Source organism: Kogia breviceps, chromosome 18, assembly GCF_026419965.1.
Source record: "Kogia breviceps isolate mKogBre1 chromosome 18, mKogBre1 haplotype 1, whole genome shotgun sequence".
NCBI classification, from domain to species: Eukaryota; Metazoa; Chordata; class Mammalia; order Artiodactyla; family Physeteridae; genus Kogia; species Kogia breviceps.
In genome coordinates this window covers 41383036-41398684 of record NC_081327.1, presented here as the reverse complement: position 1 = coordinate 41398684, position 15649 = coordinate 41383036, and the positions used below count along the sequence as shown (strand labels likewise).

General features: G+C 40.4%; 1 protein-coding gene across 3 annotated transcripts in view; it reads right to left on the bottom strand.

The window, feature by feature from the left end:
• Positions 1-687: 687 nt before the first annotated feature.
• Positions 688-15649, bottom strand: part of SNTB2 (syntrophin beta 2) — a 94024-nt gene continuing 79062 nt past the window's right edge. For 2 of the 3 annotated variants that reach the window (XM_059044861.2, XM_067018663.1), the window contains 2 exons: positions 7157-7341; positions 688-5846 (listed from right to left, as the gene is read on the bottom strand). In XM_059044861.2, coding sequence (XP_058900844.1) covers positions 5754-5846; positions 7157-7341 — 278 coding nt within the window. In that variant the 3' untranslated portion in view covers positions 688-5753. The remainder of the gene's footprint in view (positions 5847-7156; positions 7342-15649) is intronic. The other variant, XR_010837701.1, reaches the window with a different exon arrangement.

Below are 15649 nucleotides of genomic sequence, written 5' to 3'. Positions count from 1 at the left end.
AATAGAGCTAACTTTTTGTCATTGTTGTTGTAATTTATCTTACTAAGGATATTCTACACTAGTCTCCTTCCCAAACTAAAGCCTGATTTTGAATTAAAAAATGATGCATGATGAAAAGACAAACCTACTAAAATGTGCTTGGAGTTCTTTCATGCTGGCAATGGATCAAAGACTGAGCATCCTTTTAAATATTTTCCAGTTTGCCAGATAAGCAGAACTGCAGATATGCTTTGGTAAAAATATGAGGTGGTTACTTACATAACCCCTGACTGATAAATAGATGGCATGGTGTGATTGAGAAGTAATGAATTATGTGCTACTTGAGGGCAGGAACTTTCTTTTGGACCTTTCAGAGTGCCTGTGAAGAACCGTACATTAATAAATGCTTATTAGATGAAAGAATCCATGAATTAATATATCATTAACTAGGTTTGCAGTTTCAAAAATTTCTCTAGAGTCCCAAAGAACCTTTTGTCTATTCATAAGAGACTTCTATCACTTTGGAAGAGGTGATAATCAGGTTCCAAAGGTGTACATGTGACTAGGATAAAAACTTTTGCATTTGTGTCAATGGCAGGGAGGTAAGATTATTACAAAACTGAGTAAAGTACTTACAGGACTCAGAAGTTAGAAATCTACCAGAATACCTAATCTTACAATAAAATGAAGCATCATTTCTCTGTTACATCCTTTTAGTTTCAACCAATCTATTTTGTGGCAATTCAAGGATTACAGTTCATTTGGTAGATTTTTGTTGACTACAATCAAATGTTCATTGGAGAGCAAGCAATCATTTACAAATGGCATATTTATGCGTTATATCAAATGTAGATTCACTTTTAAAACCAGAATATGCTTTGGTTCAGTCACCTAAAATGGAAAGGAAGAATAGAGGTGACAAGAAATTAAGCTCACGTTTATCAAGTTTATAAAAGAAGAAATCTTGTTCAAATATTTTTCAAGTTAATACATAACAACCATTCTTCCAGTTGGCAGTGTCAAAAAGAGACAGATGTGTTCTATTGTCTATTAATTGCACCCTACTTTAACTTGAAATTATCACTGATCTGCTAGATGTGTGTATGTGTGTGCTTTAGAGAAAGGGTTTCAAATCAACCACTTAAATAGTCTATTACTAGTGTAAAATAAATTTCACTGAATATCCTTATACCATAGGAATAGCTATATTGCTCAAAAACACGTAATCCTGATATATAGCATAATTATTTTAGAATTGTCTGTCATCACACATTTATTGAGTGTCTCTATGCCCAGCACAGTGAAATATATAGCTTAAAAAGGTGGGCGAGGGGCTTCCCTGGTGGCGCAGTGGTTGACAGTCCGCCTGCCGACGCAGGGGACGCGGGTTCGTGCCCCGGTCCGGGAGGATCCCACATGCCGCGGAGCGGCTGGGCCCGTGAGCCATGGCCGCTGAGCCTGCGCGTCCAGAGCCTGTGCTCCGCAACGGGAGAGGCCACAACAGTGAGAGGCCTGCGTACCGAAAAAAAAAAAAAAAAAAAAAAAAAAGTGGGCAGGGGTTGGGGGACTGCTGCTGTCAGTTTTTAAAGACAGTATGTATAACAAAATAATTCTAGATTACCAAAAAATTAAAATAGGGACACAGAGAGAATGGTAGCAGATGTCAGATTCCTCTACTTTGATCTAATGGAGAAAAAAAAAAAAGCCACAATAAGAATTCAAATTTAAATGAAAGAGATTTCCAATCTCAAGGTAGGATATAATACCACCTGGCATGTAATACACCTGACAGAGATATATAAAACAAATGAATATGACTATAAGCAAATTCAACTTAAAGTTTAAGCAGAATCCCAAAGAAGTCTCTTTTCCTTACACAGATATGCAGATCTCAATATGCTTTGAGACCAAAGAGATCCGGCATTTTACTTCATTGGATATTGAAAAAAAATGACCTTTGGCTTTCTAACCAGCCATTTCAATCATGGCATCAACAGTGGATGGCAGCGACATGGAAATGTATGCTGGATATTTGGATGGTTTAAATATTATGTACAATCAATAGCTTATAACCAGTGAAAATAATAAGAACATAATTCAGCACAAGTGTCTAAGATACAAAAAATGGAGAGAAAGTGCTTAAGTCTACAGGTCTTCCCTGAAAGCTTCAAAAATGTTTAACTCTTTGAGTAAGTAGGGCTTTTAATAGATTTTGCATAGCAGCTTACAAGATAATTTGAATTAAAAATATGGATATAAATTAAACAAGGAGACCTGGAGGTTCTCTCAAAATTAAAAAAATCCGTTATAACCTTTTCTCAAAAGTGGACACACTTTTGTCCATCAAAACCATTTACAATGAAATGTATTTTTTCTAGGAGAAACATAGTCTTGTCCAGATTCCACACAGTTTAAATTTTTTTTAAAGAGTCAATTTTGGTTTATTAGCTAAGTGCATTTAATCGGCTGAAAAAAGCTTTGTTACCATTCTGTTAGGAGGATAAATTAAGAAAATAATCAGTAACAACTTTAATCATTTGTTGGTTAGAGAGATTTTTCCACTTATAAAAATATAAGAAATAAATAATTTGATCCCTCCTGCATGCAATAATTTTCAATAACAAACTTTGTGAGAGTACAGATGATAAAAACAAGCACTATCAGACTTTAGCTAGCCTAAAAAGTGCTAAAACATGGCTTTACAATAGGTGAATGACATTTAAAGTAATATTTTTGATTCCTGTACATGTCCCAATATTTAATCTGAAACTCTACTAGGTAGCTGAGTTTACAGTTACAACTACCTAATAAATACTGTATAAACATACATTAAAGTATTTCTTCATATAAAATATTAGATACTAATTTCCAGGTGAGATTTGTTTGAAGACTTCAGGAAAGGACTCACCTTTTCCAGAAAAAGTATAATTGAGCCTTTTCTTCCTTTCCTTACCGCCCCCCCCCGGGGGGAGAGGGAGCGGAGACGTTTTAGAGAATGAGGAGGAAGAATTTTCACACACCAATTGGCTGCTCGTAGGCGTCTGTGTGGAATGTGGAGAAGACGTCTAAGCCCCGGTTCCCGAGGGCACAAGGAGTGTCCATCGGAATGAGGGGGCACTACTCTGCAGCTCCATTCCACTCTACACATGGAAGCCCACCACATTCTCAACAATTGTCCTATTTCAAAATGAAAAAGAAATGAAAAGTCAGCTGTTCTATAAAAGATGTGAAATATCAAAAATGCCCCTCTTCAGTTATCACTTGAAAATAATTTGCCACACTTTGGCGTCTGAATACAAAATACTTATTTATCAAGGCTGTCCCATTCATAAAAAGCACTTCATTTGTGGTTTGAAAATCCCACAAACTCATTTAATTAAAGAACAACCTGGTCACACATGATTGGAAAGCTGCTGAAGTATGTTAAACAAGCAGCTGAAGGGCTCTTGCTCTTGGGGCGCTAGTGGTCAAAAGAAACCCTCCATACACTTTCATTTCACATTAAGACTCAAAAGATACTAGAAACCTATGGATCTTGGTGCTATGACAGCTAAAGCTTGAGCAAAATGAGCCGAAATGCACACAATGCTTACCTCTCCTGCCCACATTTTAATCATACCTTTTAACAGATCTTTTTCATCATATAAGGAATGAGCAGCGTGGCTCAGAAGTTCTCCCAGAAAATATTCTCAGTGGCTTAGCCTTTCATACTAACACAGAAAACCTCACCACATGGCTTTGCTGCAAAAGTCTGTGACTGCATTGTTCGACTTTTCAGATTAATAATACTCTCACTGCCAAAAGCGTCTAAGCTCACTTATCTGAGGGTATTGTGTGTTGAAATCCTGCTTCCAGAAACCACAGCTGGATCTTCAAGATTCTTTCTTCTCTGATTTGCAAACGTATCCCAGATGGAACCAAACTTAGATTTATGAATTTTCAAAACATAAAAAAGCTCTTAAAAGATATATTCTAGTCTAGATTTCAATTTCCAGTTTTAAGTAGATGAGACTTTGGGGACTGGAGCTGGGGGAAGAACTCAGTTATGGGGCGGGGGGAAGACAATGCGGTTACAATGTCCAACTACAACTCTCTCTGTTCATGAGTCTGCTCTTTTATATGTCCCACCTATAGGCCAGTCTGCACTCAAACCAAACAACTCTTGCTTTGCAAAGAGTACATTTGTGGGTTTGGGGTTTTTTTTCTTTTTCATCTTTGGACTGCTACCCTTCTCCACCCTCCATAGTGCTCATGTCCTCTTATGACATTCCTGATAACTCTAGTAAATGAGAACTATTCCTAGAACTCTCTTCAGAGAGCAGAGAGAACATAAAAGTCAGTGTTACCTTTTCTTTCAGATCTGGGGACTGTGCTAACCTTGACATTTTATATAGCTATTATACTATTTTAAATGTTTTCAGATATATACTCCTTCATAATTAGGAAAAAGAAGCTGAGTTCTCCAGTACCACAAAATCAGCAATCTTACTGCTGCTATGTCCTAATGATGATACCTGGCAATGCTTAGCAAAGCCCAGGTAGCTGTTCCATGGTCTCATCACCCTGCCCATTGTAGGATGCATCACTGAGCCAGCACTGAATTAGAGTTGCTGATGCATGCCACTCTGCTGCCACAGAGGGAGAGGGCCAGGGCCAGGATCCTGCATGGACTCACACAGCTCAAAGCAATGTGACATGATGTTTGTGCTAAAGAGTGAGCTGGCTTCGCTGACAAAGTGTACTCTTTAAACAAGCTGGCTCTCCAGGATTTGTCTTCCTTAAATAGATCTGCCAGCTAAAAAAGATACCGCACTAAGGAAACCCACCTCAAAAATTATTCTTCAATATTAGATAGACGATCTCCCTGGAATGGCAGTGATATCCAGTCATTCAAACTAATAAAGCTCCACTAACCCTAACCAAAGGCACATTTGGTAAGCAATAAAAAATGGCTTAGGCTAAAATGAGGATTTTCCTTTAAAATAAATCTTATCCCCTGGCTCCCACCAAAGATAAAATCAGAAAATGCTAAAACAAGCAAAACTTTTCTTTCAAAGCAGTGGTTTCCAACTTGTTTTTCAAGTTGGTCACTACTAGAAAGGGAGTGGAAGGCAAGGTAAATCAAATCCTGCAAGTTCTAAGCCTTAAAGTTAGCACTTATGAGTGGCAAAGCCTGTGATGCAGTGGGAAGTGATGGCCAGGGTGGGATGCACGGAGAGCCAGGACAGATGAAGAACCCTTTGGTGATGCAATTCAAGGACTTCCTAGGGTAGAAGGAGTAAGTGAGGACAGTAAAATCCAACAAAATGTATAAACTATATGGAGTGACCAAGAAGCATGGGCTGCTGCACACTAGCACCTGGTAAGAGATAGTTGTCCTAAGCAAAAGATCAAGGCTAAGCCTGAGACAAATTCTATTGGAAGAAGAAAAAGAAAAAAAAAGAAACTCTTAGATGTTTGATTATGTCCAAAACCAAAAAGAATGAGCCACCCTTCTTATCAAGGGAAATAAACCTAATTACTTAGAAACCACATTAGGAAACTAGACAATAAATCAACAGCCTTATTTTGGAGCTTACTAGAGTCCTAGAATTTCTGGCAAGGTAGCTTGAAAAAGGCAAGCTCTTCTTTAAACACGGTTGCAGTTCAGCAGTGATTTGCAGGTCCTTGTCAAGGCACTGTGCTGGAGGAGAGAGCAAAGAGCTTTCTTTTTGTGCTTTGAGGTGGAAATACTTCTTGTGACATTCAAGGCTCTTTACTGATTTTTTTGCTGCTCATACAAGCAGTCCCATGCGGGTGACTTTGGCCGACAAGAATGTGTGCAACACAAATACTATCGGCTTCGGACAGGAGTGCAGGTCCATGGTCTGTGGAGAAAGGACATTATCACTGCTATATACAGATGCTTTAATAAACAAACATGCAAAATAAATAAATTTGGACGTGATGTTCTACTTTTCAAAAAGAACTTGGATAATGGATGTGCCAGATTTATGGCAACTCTTTGGAACTTAGAGCCGCAAATGGAAGTGTACTCTGAAGTAAGGTTATTCTATGTCATAATTAAACACCAATGTGAAATTTCACATCCACAATTAGGACACTATTGGTGGTGTACTAGATTCCACCATGCCACGTAGGAAGATGTAAAGGAAAGAGGAATATACTATATGAAAACCACTGACTGTAAGTATATTTCCCAGGGCGAATCACAGTGAATTCAGCTGAAGTGTGACCATCTATGTGTATGATTTTTGATACCCCTTATCGGTTTGTGGTGGGAATGACAACCCTTGAAGCTAGTTGGGAGGGCTAGTTATACCCTTCTCAGCACAGGTCTCTAATTTGGACAGCTGACACCAGATGAACAGGCTTTTGAAGTCTATGGCTATCCATAGTTTCCTAAAGGTTCATCATTTAAAATAAGATTTCTAGACACAGTTTTCTCATTTGGAGTTTGAACTTCATTATCCCTAAGATCTGTTTCAGTTCTAAAATTTCAAGATTCTGTTTTCCAAATTTATACCTATCGTGACTGTGTCAGTGGACATAAGATTTCACGTATAAGACAAGACTTGAACTACTGGCTCAATACTGTTAAGAGAGAAAACACATGACTTTGACTTCTTTATCATGATTTCTGAAGTACACTTGACACATTTCTCTAGCTCTCCAAGGGGACTCATGAATTCCTGTCGATATTTCCTTTAAAGGACAAGGAAGTCAAAAAAGATGATGGCTGTATGTACATATCTCCCTATCTTTTTTTTCTGATCAGCAGAATTTCTGTAGCAACTGTCGCTTTATTACTTTTAACTCTTATCCCAACAAATTGCTGATAATATCAATGGATAGAATTCATTTATTAAAGTTTGCCAGGTTTAGTATTTTGTATCTTATATTTGTTAAAAGCCTGTTTCTTAAAATGGCTATCTATTTTTTCTTTCTAAAATTCAAACAAAACTTTTAAAAAAGGGAATGATTTCCTAATGGGAAAAAAAAAACAGTGAAACCCGAAAACCAAACCCATGCACCTTTGAAAACTGAAGAAGAATTTCCTGGCTCCAAATGGAATATCAGTCTGTAAGCCCATAATTTTCTATAGAAGAGGTAAGAAGCAATAAGGAAGAAAGAGAATACCTATAAGAATAAACACGTTTTTCAGAAACACGCTTACCAGTTCTCCTTCAGGACCACCAAAATCCAGATACAGATTTCTGATGCCATCATCAGCAGACATTTTCAGCCTTTCGAAGGGGTAGCGGTACAATATGCTGCTGGAACCTCCATTTTCCCTGGAGATAGTGAACCCACTTTCATAGTGGACAGTGAGTCTTACCTCTTGGCCATTTAATGTGCAGCCTATTGAAGACAAGAAAAAACATCATTAATAAAGTTACTACTTCAGTTACAAAGTGATAAAGGCTTCTCCTGACTTCTAAAAAGGGAAAAGAATCTTCTTGAGAATGTGTGATACCTAACCTATTTGGAACATCCTGAAGTGAGTTTTCTTTTGGTCACTCAAGTCAACATCTTGATTGAGATGAGGAAGAATTTCTAACTTTCCTTGACATCTGATCTGATTTAGTTCAATTCAGTGAGTACCAAGTGAATACTTGTGCTGACAATAGGCTGTATATGGTAATGGAGAAGTAAGAGGTATGGTCCCTGCTCTCAACACCTCACAAACGACAAGCATAGACATGAAATCCCTAACTGCTTAAGGTAGATGGTATAGAACATGACTGAACACCAAACTGAATAAGGCCAAAGTCAAGGAAAGGTTTCCTAGAGATGGGACTTGAGAAAGGCCCTAAAAAACGGTCACACTTGATAGGTAGTGAGGAGTAAGAATAAGGTTTCAAGTGGGCAAGAAGGAGGAACAACCAAAGGAGAAACAGCAGAGGCACCTTTCAGGGGCAGTAACATGGATTGGTTGGTATTTGAGAAGTCACACTGTCCGTCCTATCAAAGATAAAATTCAGAAGATATATCTGAATTGATGGAACTAAAAAAACTGATCATCAAGACTGGCAAATGTCTTCTGTCAAGACTGGTGAAGTCTCTGTTTCACTAACACTTGAGCAGTTTTGTTCTCAGTACAGAGGCTACAAGTGAAAGGCCCTCTGCAACATGGGAATTAACATAGTCCTCTGAGAGCTGAGTTTACAACCACCTAAAGGACCAGAGTCGAGTGAGGCCTGGTCACTGTGAACAGGAAGAATGGCTCCCAAACAAGCAAGTCCTCATACTCAGTGCAATGTATCCTTGCGCTGGACATGAAAAAACAATTAGTCAAGGCAGCTGGCATGTTCAAGAGAAAAGGAAAAGGAATAACAAATATTGGCATTGTCCCTTTTCAGCACTATTCGAATAGGAGAGTTTTGAACAGTGAACTTTGAATATTTATTACCTTCAGAAAAGGAACCTGGTCAGGGGGGGACATGGATAAAATTAACTACCTGTGGAAGTAATCCAATGCAATAATCTCTAAACGACTGGCTGAGGGGTTTGGAAGAAGAACAAAAAGATCCCAATCAAGGCAACCAGGGTACAGTTTTCAAGAGAATTTTACTCTATTAATATCCCTGAAGCTATAGCTTAGTAGGGTATTGAGGTCTGATGAGAAGGGTCAGTTCTAGTCTAGAAAAGAAAAGCTCAAAGAATGAGGTCCACCCAAGTCCTTACAGCACTGGCTGGAGAAGGTCCAGTGCAGGCGGGCGAGGATTTCTGCCTGCAGGTGTGTCCCTAGTGGAGCGAGATCTGGCCAAGGCAGCCAGCAAAGGCAAGCCATTAATCTTTTTGTATAAGAGATTTCTTACATGTTCTGCTTAGGATTGTTTCCCCTCAGGGGGGAAGGAAAGGAAAGGAAAGCAAATATCAGTGTCTGTGTGTGTTACTTTAAAAAAACAGCATACTGTTTAAGATTACCTCAACTTTGAAAAGGAGAAGTAAATGTCATACTGAGTATGTTTAGGTTTAGAACTCAGTTTGTCAAAAACTTATAATATCAGATTATATATATATATATTTTTTTTTTTTTTGCGGTACGCGGGCCTCTCACTATTGTGGCCTCTCCTGTTGCGGAGCACAGGCTCCGGACGCGCAGGCTCAGCGGCCATGGCTCACGGGCCCAGCCGCTCTGTGGCATGTGCGATCCTCCCGGACCGGGGCACGAAACTGCGTCCCCTGCATCGGCAGGCGGACTCTCAACCACTGCGCCACCAGGGAAGCCCCAATACCAGATAATTTTTTTTTTTTTGCGGTACGCGGGCGTCTCACTGCTGTGGCCGCTCCCGTTGCGGAGCACAGGCTCTGGACACGCAGGCCCAGCGGCCATGGCTCACGGGCCCAGCCACTCCGCGGCACGTGGGATCCTCCCGGACCGGAGCACGAACACACGTCCCCTGCATCGGCAGGCAGACTCCCAACCACTGCGCCACCGGGGAAGCCCCACCAGATAATTTTGAATGAGAATATGAACTGGCCATAAAAATGTTGTGCCTAATAGTCTTAGTTAAATAGCCTCTCCCTGAATAGTAATAAAACAGTTGAGGCAATGTGATTGCCTCACCCTCAGAGGGTCTCAGGAGTAATGAACCAAAGAGAAATAAGCCTCTGACTCTGATTTTAATGGGGGCGGTGGTGGGGGTGGGGGTGGGGGATGGGGGAGGGAGGGAGAGAGAGAGAGAGAGAAAGTGTGTGTGTGCGTGTGTGTGTGTGCGCGCGTGTGCGTGGGCAGGCACCTATGAGAAGTGGCCCTATTCTGATGGGACAGAATCTGGGCCTCATTAACAAAGCTCTGAGCTGGTCCAGGTGGCTTGTTATAACCATCCTGATGTCTTTTTTAAAAAATTAATTAATTTATTTATTTATTATTTTTGGCTGTGTTGGGTCTTTGTTGCTGCATGAGGGCTTTCACTAGTTGCGGCGAGCAGGGGCTACTCTTTGTTGGGGTGTGAGGGCTTCTCATTGCGGTGGCTTCTCTTGTTGCAGAGCACGGGCTCTAGGCACACAGGCTCAGTAGTTGTGGCTCACGGGCTTAGTTGTTCCGTGGCACGTGGTATCTTCCCGGGCCAGGGATCAAACCCGTGTTCCCTGCATTGGCTGGCAGATTCTTAACCACTGCGCCATCAGGGAAGTCTCCATCCTGATGTCTTGATTCAACTAAAATCTTCAGCAAGATGGGGGCCCCCGAATCTGGCATGGCAGAGTATCTCTTTGACAAGCACACCCTGGGAAACAGTGATAATGAGAGCTAAGCCTTAGGCTGGCTGGCTTCCTGTAGCCACGGGGATGACTTCCCTGCATCAAGGCAGTGCACGCATGTTTGGGTTACCTTTACCTTTTCTGTAAGTTGTACCAAAACATCTACAAGTTCTTTCCTTAGTACCATTCTTTAAAATAAAGTAATTTGGTACCCCCCCAAATAATAATAATATAAACTATTCTGTTTTTCATTTGAAAATCTAGAGTAGTGGTTCTCAACCCATTAAAGTTCCCCCAAACCTTTGGACCTTTTAATGCCCTAGCCTACTGAATTAAAGTCTATGGAGGAAGCAGGAACTAACACACCATTGTAAAGCAATTATACTCCAGTAAAGATGTTAAAAAAATAAGATAAAATAAAATCTATGGAGGTAGACCTTAGGTATCGATATTATTAAAAAGCTCTCCAGGCTATTTCACAGTGCAGTTGGGGTTGAGAACTACTGATCTAGAGCATTAACACCTGTTTTGGAGGTACAATTCTAGATGATTATGCTGACCTTATTTAATTGGGTAAATATTAGACACTGGGATTGGGGAAAGAGGGCCAATCTTTGGGCCCCAGTACCATCCATTATTTTCAGCCCTAGACTTCCCAGGAAATCCTCAAACTAAAATTCTAATATTTTTTAGTTTCTCAGTAATATTATATTATAAAATTCTTTACAATGATGGTTTTGGTGTATGGGACTAATCAATGGTTCATTAGGCAAAAAAATAAAAATTGTTTTTCAGGTTATACAAGTATGATACAACTTTAATAATTCAAACAACATAAAATTAGCCTGCAATTGCACTTGGTGTTAGGGATGGAGTAACAGCCAGGGGTGTCTTTGGCACAAATTACTCAGGAATGAAAGGCAATGCCCACTTCAACAGCTAAGATATGGGTGTACATACATTTCCACCCAATTCCTCCTCTCTCCCCTCTGTCCCTCTTCCAGGCTAAGACCAATCCCTCCATCTGTGTTTTGGATCCCATCCACTGGGATCCCAGATCCCAGAAACTGTCCAAGGTTGATTATTCCTTCTTCCTTTTGCATTTTCAACACCTCCCTCTAAGTCAGATCCCTTCCATTAACTTTTTTAGATGTTCAGGTCTCTCTCATTATTATAAGAAATGCCACTACTCAACTCTTTACCTTCTTCTTTCTACCACTCCCCTCCCCTCCTCTTCACAGCAAAATATCTTAAAAGAGCTGTCTACACTCAGTTTATCCATGGTTCACCTTCCATTCAACCCTCAGCCCTCTGCAGGCTGCCAGTGCCATCACACCCCTAAAAATCTCTCTCCAAGGGCACCAATTATTTCCATGTACCTAAATCTGACCCACGTCTTTAGCTAGTCTTGATACTTGTAGGACTCATTGTTGGCTGTCTACATTATTCCTTTATAGCCAAACTACAATTTTATTCAGGTTTCTAATCTCTCCTAATGTGTTTCAGGGAAGGACGACCTCAACTTCAAGGGAAGATAGTCTCTGGGCCAGTCAGAGCACAGCTTTCTCCTGGTGACTGCCATTGGTCCAGGGTGTGGATATGAACCTATGACTGGGAAGAGAAGACCCACTCCCCCTTTACGCTTGCTCTCTCTCTTCTATCTAAAATACATTTCTTAAATGTTTAATCTAATTTCAGAGGGCATTTTCTCTTAATTCCAGCCTAAACCATCCAACTGATACATTTAACCCTACTGGCTATTCCTCTCCTTGAAATCCTCTTCCTTGGGCTTCCATGACACTTACTGTCCTCACCTGCCCTGGTTTTCCTTCTACTGCTCTGGTTACTACTTCACAATCTGCTAAGTGGCAGGGACATTGGCTTTTTCAGACCATGGGGATATTGTTGAGTGTAATTATGTATATTAAAGATAACTTTCGGGCTTCCCTGGTGGCGCAGTGGTTGAGAATCCGCCTGCCGATGCAGGGGACACGGGTTCGTGCCCCGGTCCGGGAAGATCCCACATGCCGCGGAGCGGCTGGGCTCGTGAGTCATGGCTGCAGAGCCTGCGCGTCCGGAGCCTGTGCTCCGCAATGGGAGAGGCCACAACAGTGAGAGGCCCGCGTACCAAAAATTAAAAAAATTAAAAAATTTTAAAAAAAGATAACTTTCTTTAAGTAGTTCCCTAATGGTAAAAAATTTAATAAAGCTAAGAGGAAAAAAAGGCTCATTAACTAATAATAAATAATAATCCATGTCATTGTTACACTGAGATGAATACTGGTAAATACAATCTATGTTTTCTACTTTGTGTCTTTTAAAATGAGAGACTGCTGGTGATTACCAGTGTATTATGAAGAACAAAGACGCTAATGTTAGGACTTTCCTTGCAGTCCAGTGGTTAAGAATCCTCCTTCCAATACAGGGGACACAGGTCCGATCCCTGGTGGGGGAACTAAGATCCCACATGCTGCAGGGCAACTAAGCCCCGGCGCCACAACTAATGAGCCCACACACTCTGGAGCCTGCGTGCCACAACTAGAGAGAAGCCTGCATGCTGCAACGAAAGATCCTGCGTGCTGCAACTAAGACCCGATGCAGCTAAAAATTAAATTAGTTAATTAATTAATTAAAAAGGACTCTAATGTCAAAGTAAGTCCATGCTGCAAGTCCTGTTTCTGCTGCTCTGGGGCCAGTTACTTGGTAGGAGGGCTCTGGGGGCTCCGATGTTTCCAGTAAGACCCTTCAGTGGCTGCAGAGCTGTGTCACCCTGGGCTCCTCTGGGCCTTCCAGAACAACCCAGAAGAGAGTGGGTCTTGCAGGCTGGGCTTTGAGTGGGCTGCCCAGGATGCTCTCAAAGAAAGGATGAGGTAGCATTCTCTGTTACTGCATGGAAAAGCCAGCCCATCAAGTATAATCAGTGGGCTAATCACACTCAAGAGTTAAAAAAGAAGAACATGACGCTGTGTTCCTTTCTTATAGCTATTTGGTCAAAGGCATGAAGCAGGTCTTATTTGTTTCTATTTCTCTCATCACAAAGCATAGTACTTTGTAAACAATTAAACACTAAGCATTTGTTGATTTAATGAATTAAGAGAAACTGATAATGTATATGTCCTCCAGGAGTTTAATCTGCCCATAAGAATAAATCATTTAGAGGAGGAAATGCAGAGGCTTAAGACACTGCATTTTGAAAAGATCCCAGTTCAAGTTCCAGCCACACTAACCCAAATTTCTTTATCTTGAAAATGGAGGTAATAAAACTTGCCATACAGAGTTGTGTGTTAGGGTTAGATGACACATGTATCTCACTTGTGACTTATAACAACCCCAACATGTACTTATTATTCTTTTTGTTTCTGTCTTTCCTACTTCAAAGGAAGGGGCTACACTTACCTTATTTATTTTAGTATAGTCAGTAAAAGCAGAGTATATACTCAATCAATATTTGTTGAGTAGAGGAACAAAAAGAGATTCAAGAGAATTTCTATGAAATTGAGAACAACATGGTTAAAGCAAACTTTTTTCATATATGCTAACACTCTAAATACTTTAAAATGCCCATTTTTCTTCTCCTCTTGCACAGTCTCTGCATACTTTTTAACACAACTCCTACCTATATCTTCTACTTCTTAGTCTTCATATCACCAAGCTACAGAAATATAAAGTATCTTCATGAAGTTCATGTATGATTTAAAAAATTTAACAGCATGGGTAATTGTTATGATGAAATTAAGCTTTTTTTTTTTTTTTAAATTTTTATTTATTTTTATTTTTTTTGCGGTACGCGGGCCTCTCACTGCTGTGGCCTCTCCCGTTGCGGAGCGCAGGCTCCGGACGCGCAGGCTCAGCGGCCACGGCTCACGGGCCCAGCCGCTCCGCGGCACGTGGGATCCTCCCAGAACGGGGCACGAACCCGCGTCCCCTGCATCGGCAGGCGGACTCTCAACCGCTGCGCCACCAGGGAAGCCCCGAAATTAAGCTTTTAAAAGCATACTTATTAAAGTTCAAACAACTACACACACTGAAGTGTATGTATTTTCATATTTTCAATTCCTGTGACAAATGGAAAATGGTTTTATGTACCTGAGGGTATTAACTGCATTCTCTGCCTAGTCATCTTAAAGTTATATTTGCTAGAAGGAAAAAGTCCTTGTGTACCAGAAGGATTACTGATCAATTCTACTCTAAGTATAATCTAATAAAGGCTTAAAACTAAATGCACATTATAAAGATAACGTATGGCATTCACTAGTCAAATCTTACAAGTAGTCACTGAAATTCTTCTAAATGCGTAAACCATAACCAAACACATAAGAGACAAAAAAAAGCTCAACTGATTTTTTTGTCAACTTCCTGACTTTCTTTAGACCATAAACACCTGAATATGTAGTACGATGTGCTTCAAATATAGTTTTAAATAAACCTTTCTGAATCTCCCAATAGTTTAACAGTAGGTGATAACATGCATCTGAAGGACATGCTGGCTTATGTATGTATGTGTACATACATGTATGTGTACACTAAGCATATACATCACATTAAGACGTAACAGACTACGTGCCTACACGCATGAGTACATGCATGCATGTATGCACACGCACACACACACACAAACACATTTTAAAGAAATTCTGGTTCTCATCAAAGCAGTTTACTTTCAGCCAGTTTAATATTTCTGGCACAACTCTAAATACAGAGTAAGTGATTCATAAGTACATCAATTGATCTGAATTGTGGAAATGAAAGTCTTACCAAGGTAATATTAAGATAGAGCTGTGAATGACAACAAAAAAGTTCAAAGTTACCAAAAAATATGTTCTTTTGCCCATTTAAAAATATAAGGAAGCAGGTGGTCCTTATTCTCCCTCTCCTCAAGCCATCTGTATTTAAAACCGTAAGCCAAGGACTGAATAGACTTTGGTTTCCTGTAGTATGAAGTTTAGCTGCCAGACACCAAAGAAGCAACACGAAACTAAAAAGTGTTAAAAAGCCACATTGCACTCTTTGTTTTGTGAAGCATATCTCTCAGGATCCTTGAAGAAGATTATGGTGACCCCATATGCCAGCGATGAGTGTGCTGGCCTGACCCCTCGGACTCCACACAGGAACACAGAGCATCCAGACTTTCCAACTGAGGACTTCCCCATCCCAGAAAGCACATTCTGCGGCCAAGACAAAAACCAGAGCCCCACAGTCCTTAATGTGGTGACCAACCACTCCACAGAGAAAATGGATAGGAGACAGGCAAGTGAGAAAGTGAGAAACCACACTGCTGATGTGGTGGCTTTGGCCAAAATCCAAGGTGGGATCTAGGCACTGGTGTCATTGCTTGAATCATCATTGTGGTTGTGAGGAAAATATAGAGTAGGTCCTAAATAGATGAAGAATTGTGCTACTTTGACAACATTGAAAAAGCTCTCCTTGTGCCAGTGTTAGATGACCCATGGAAATGCTGCCC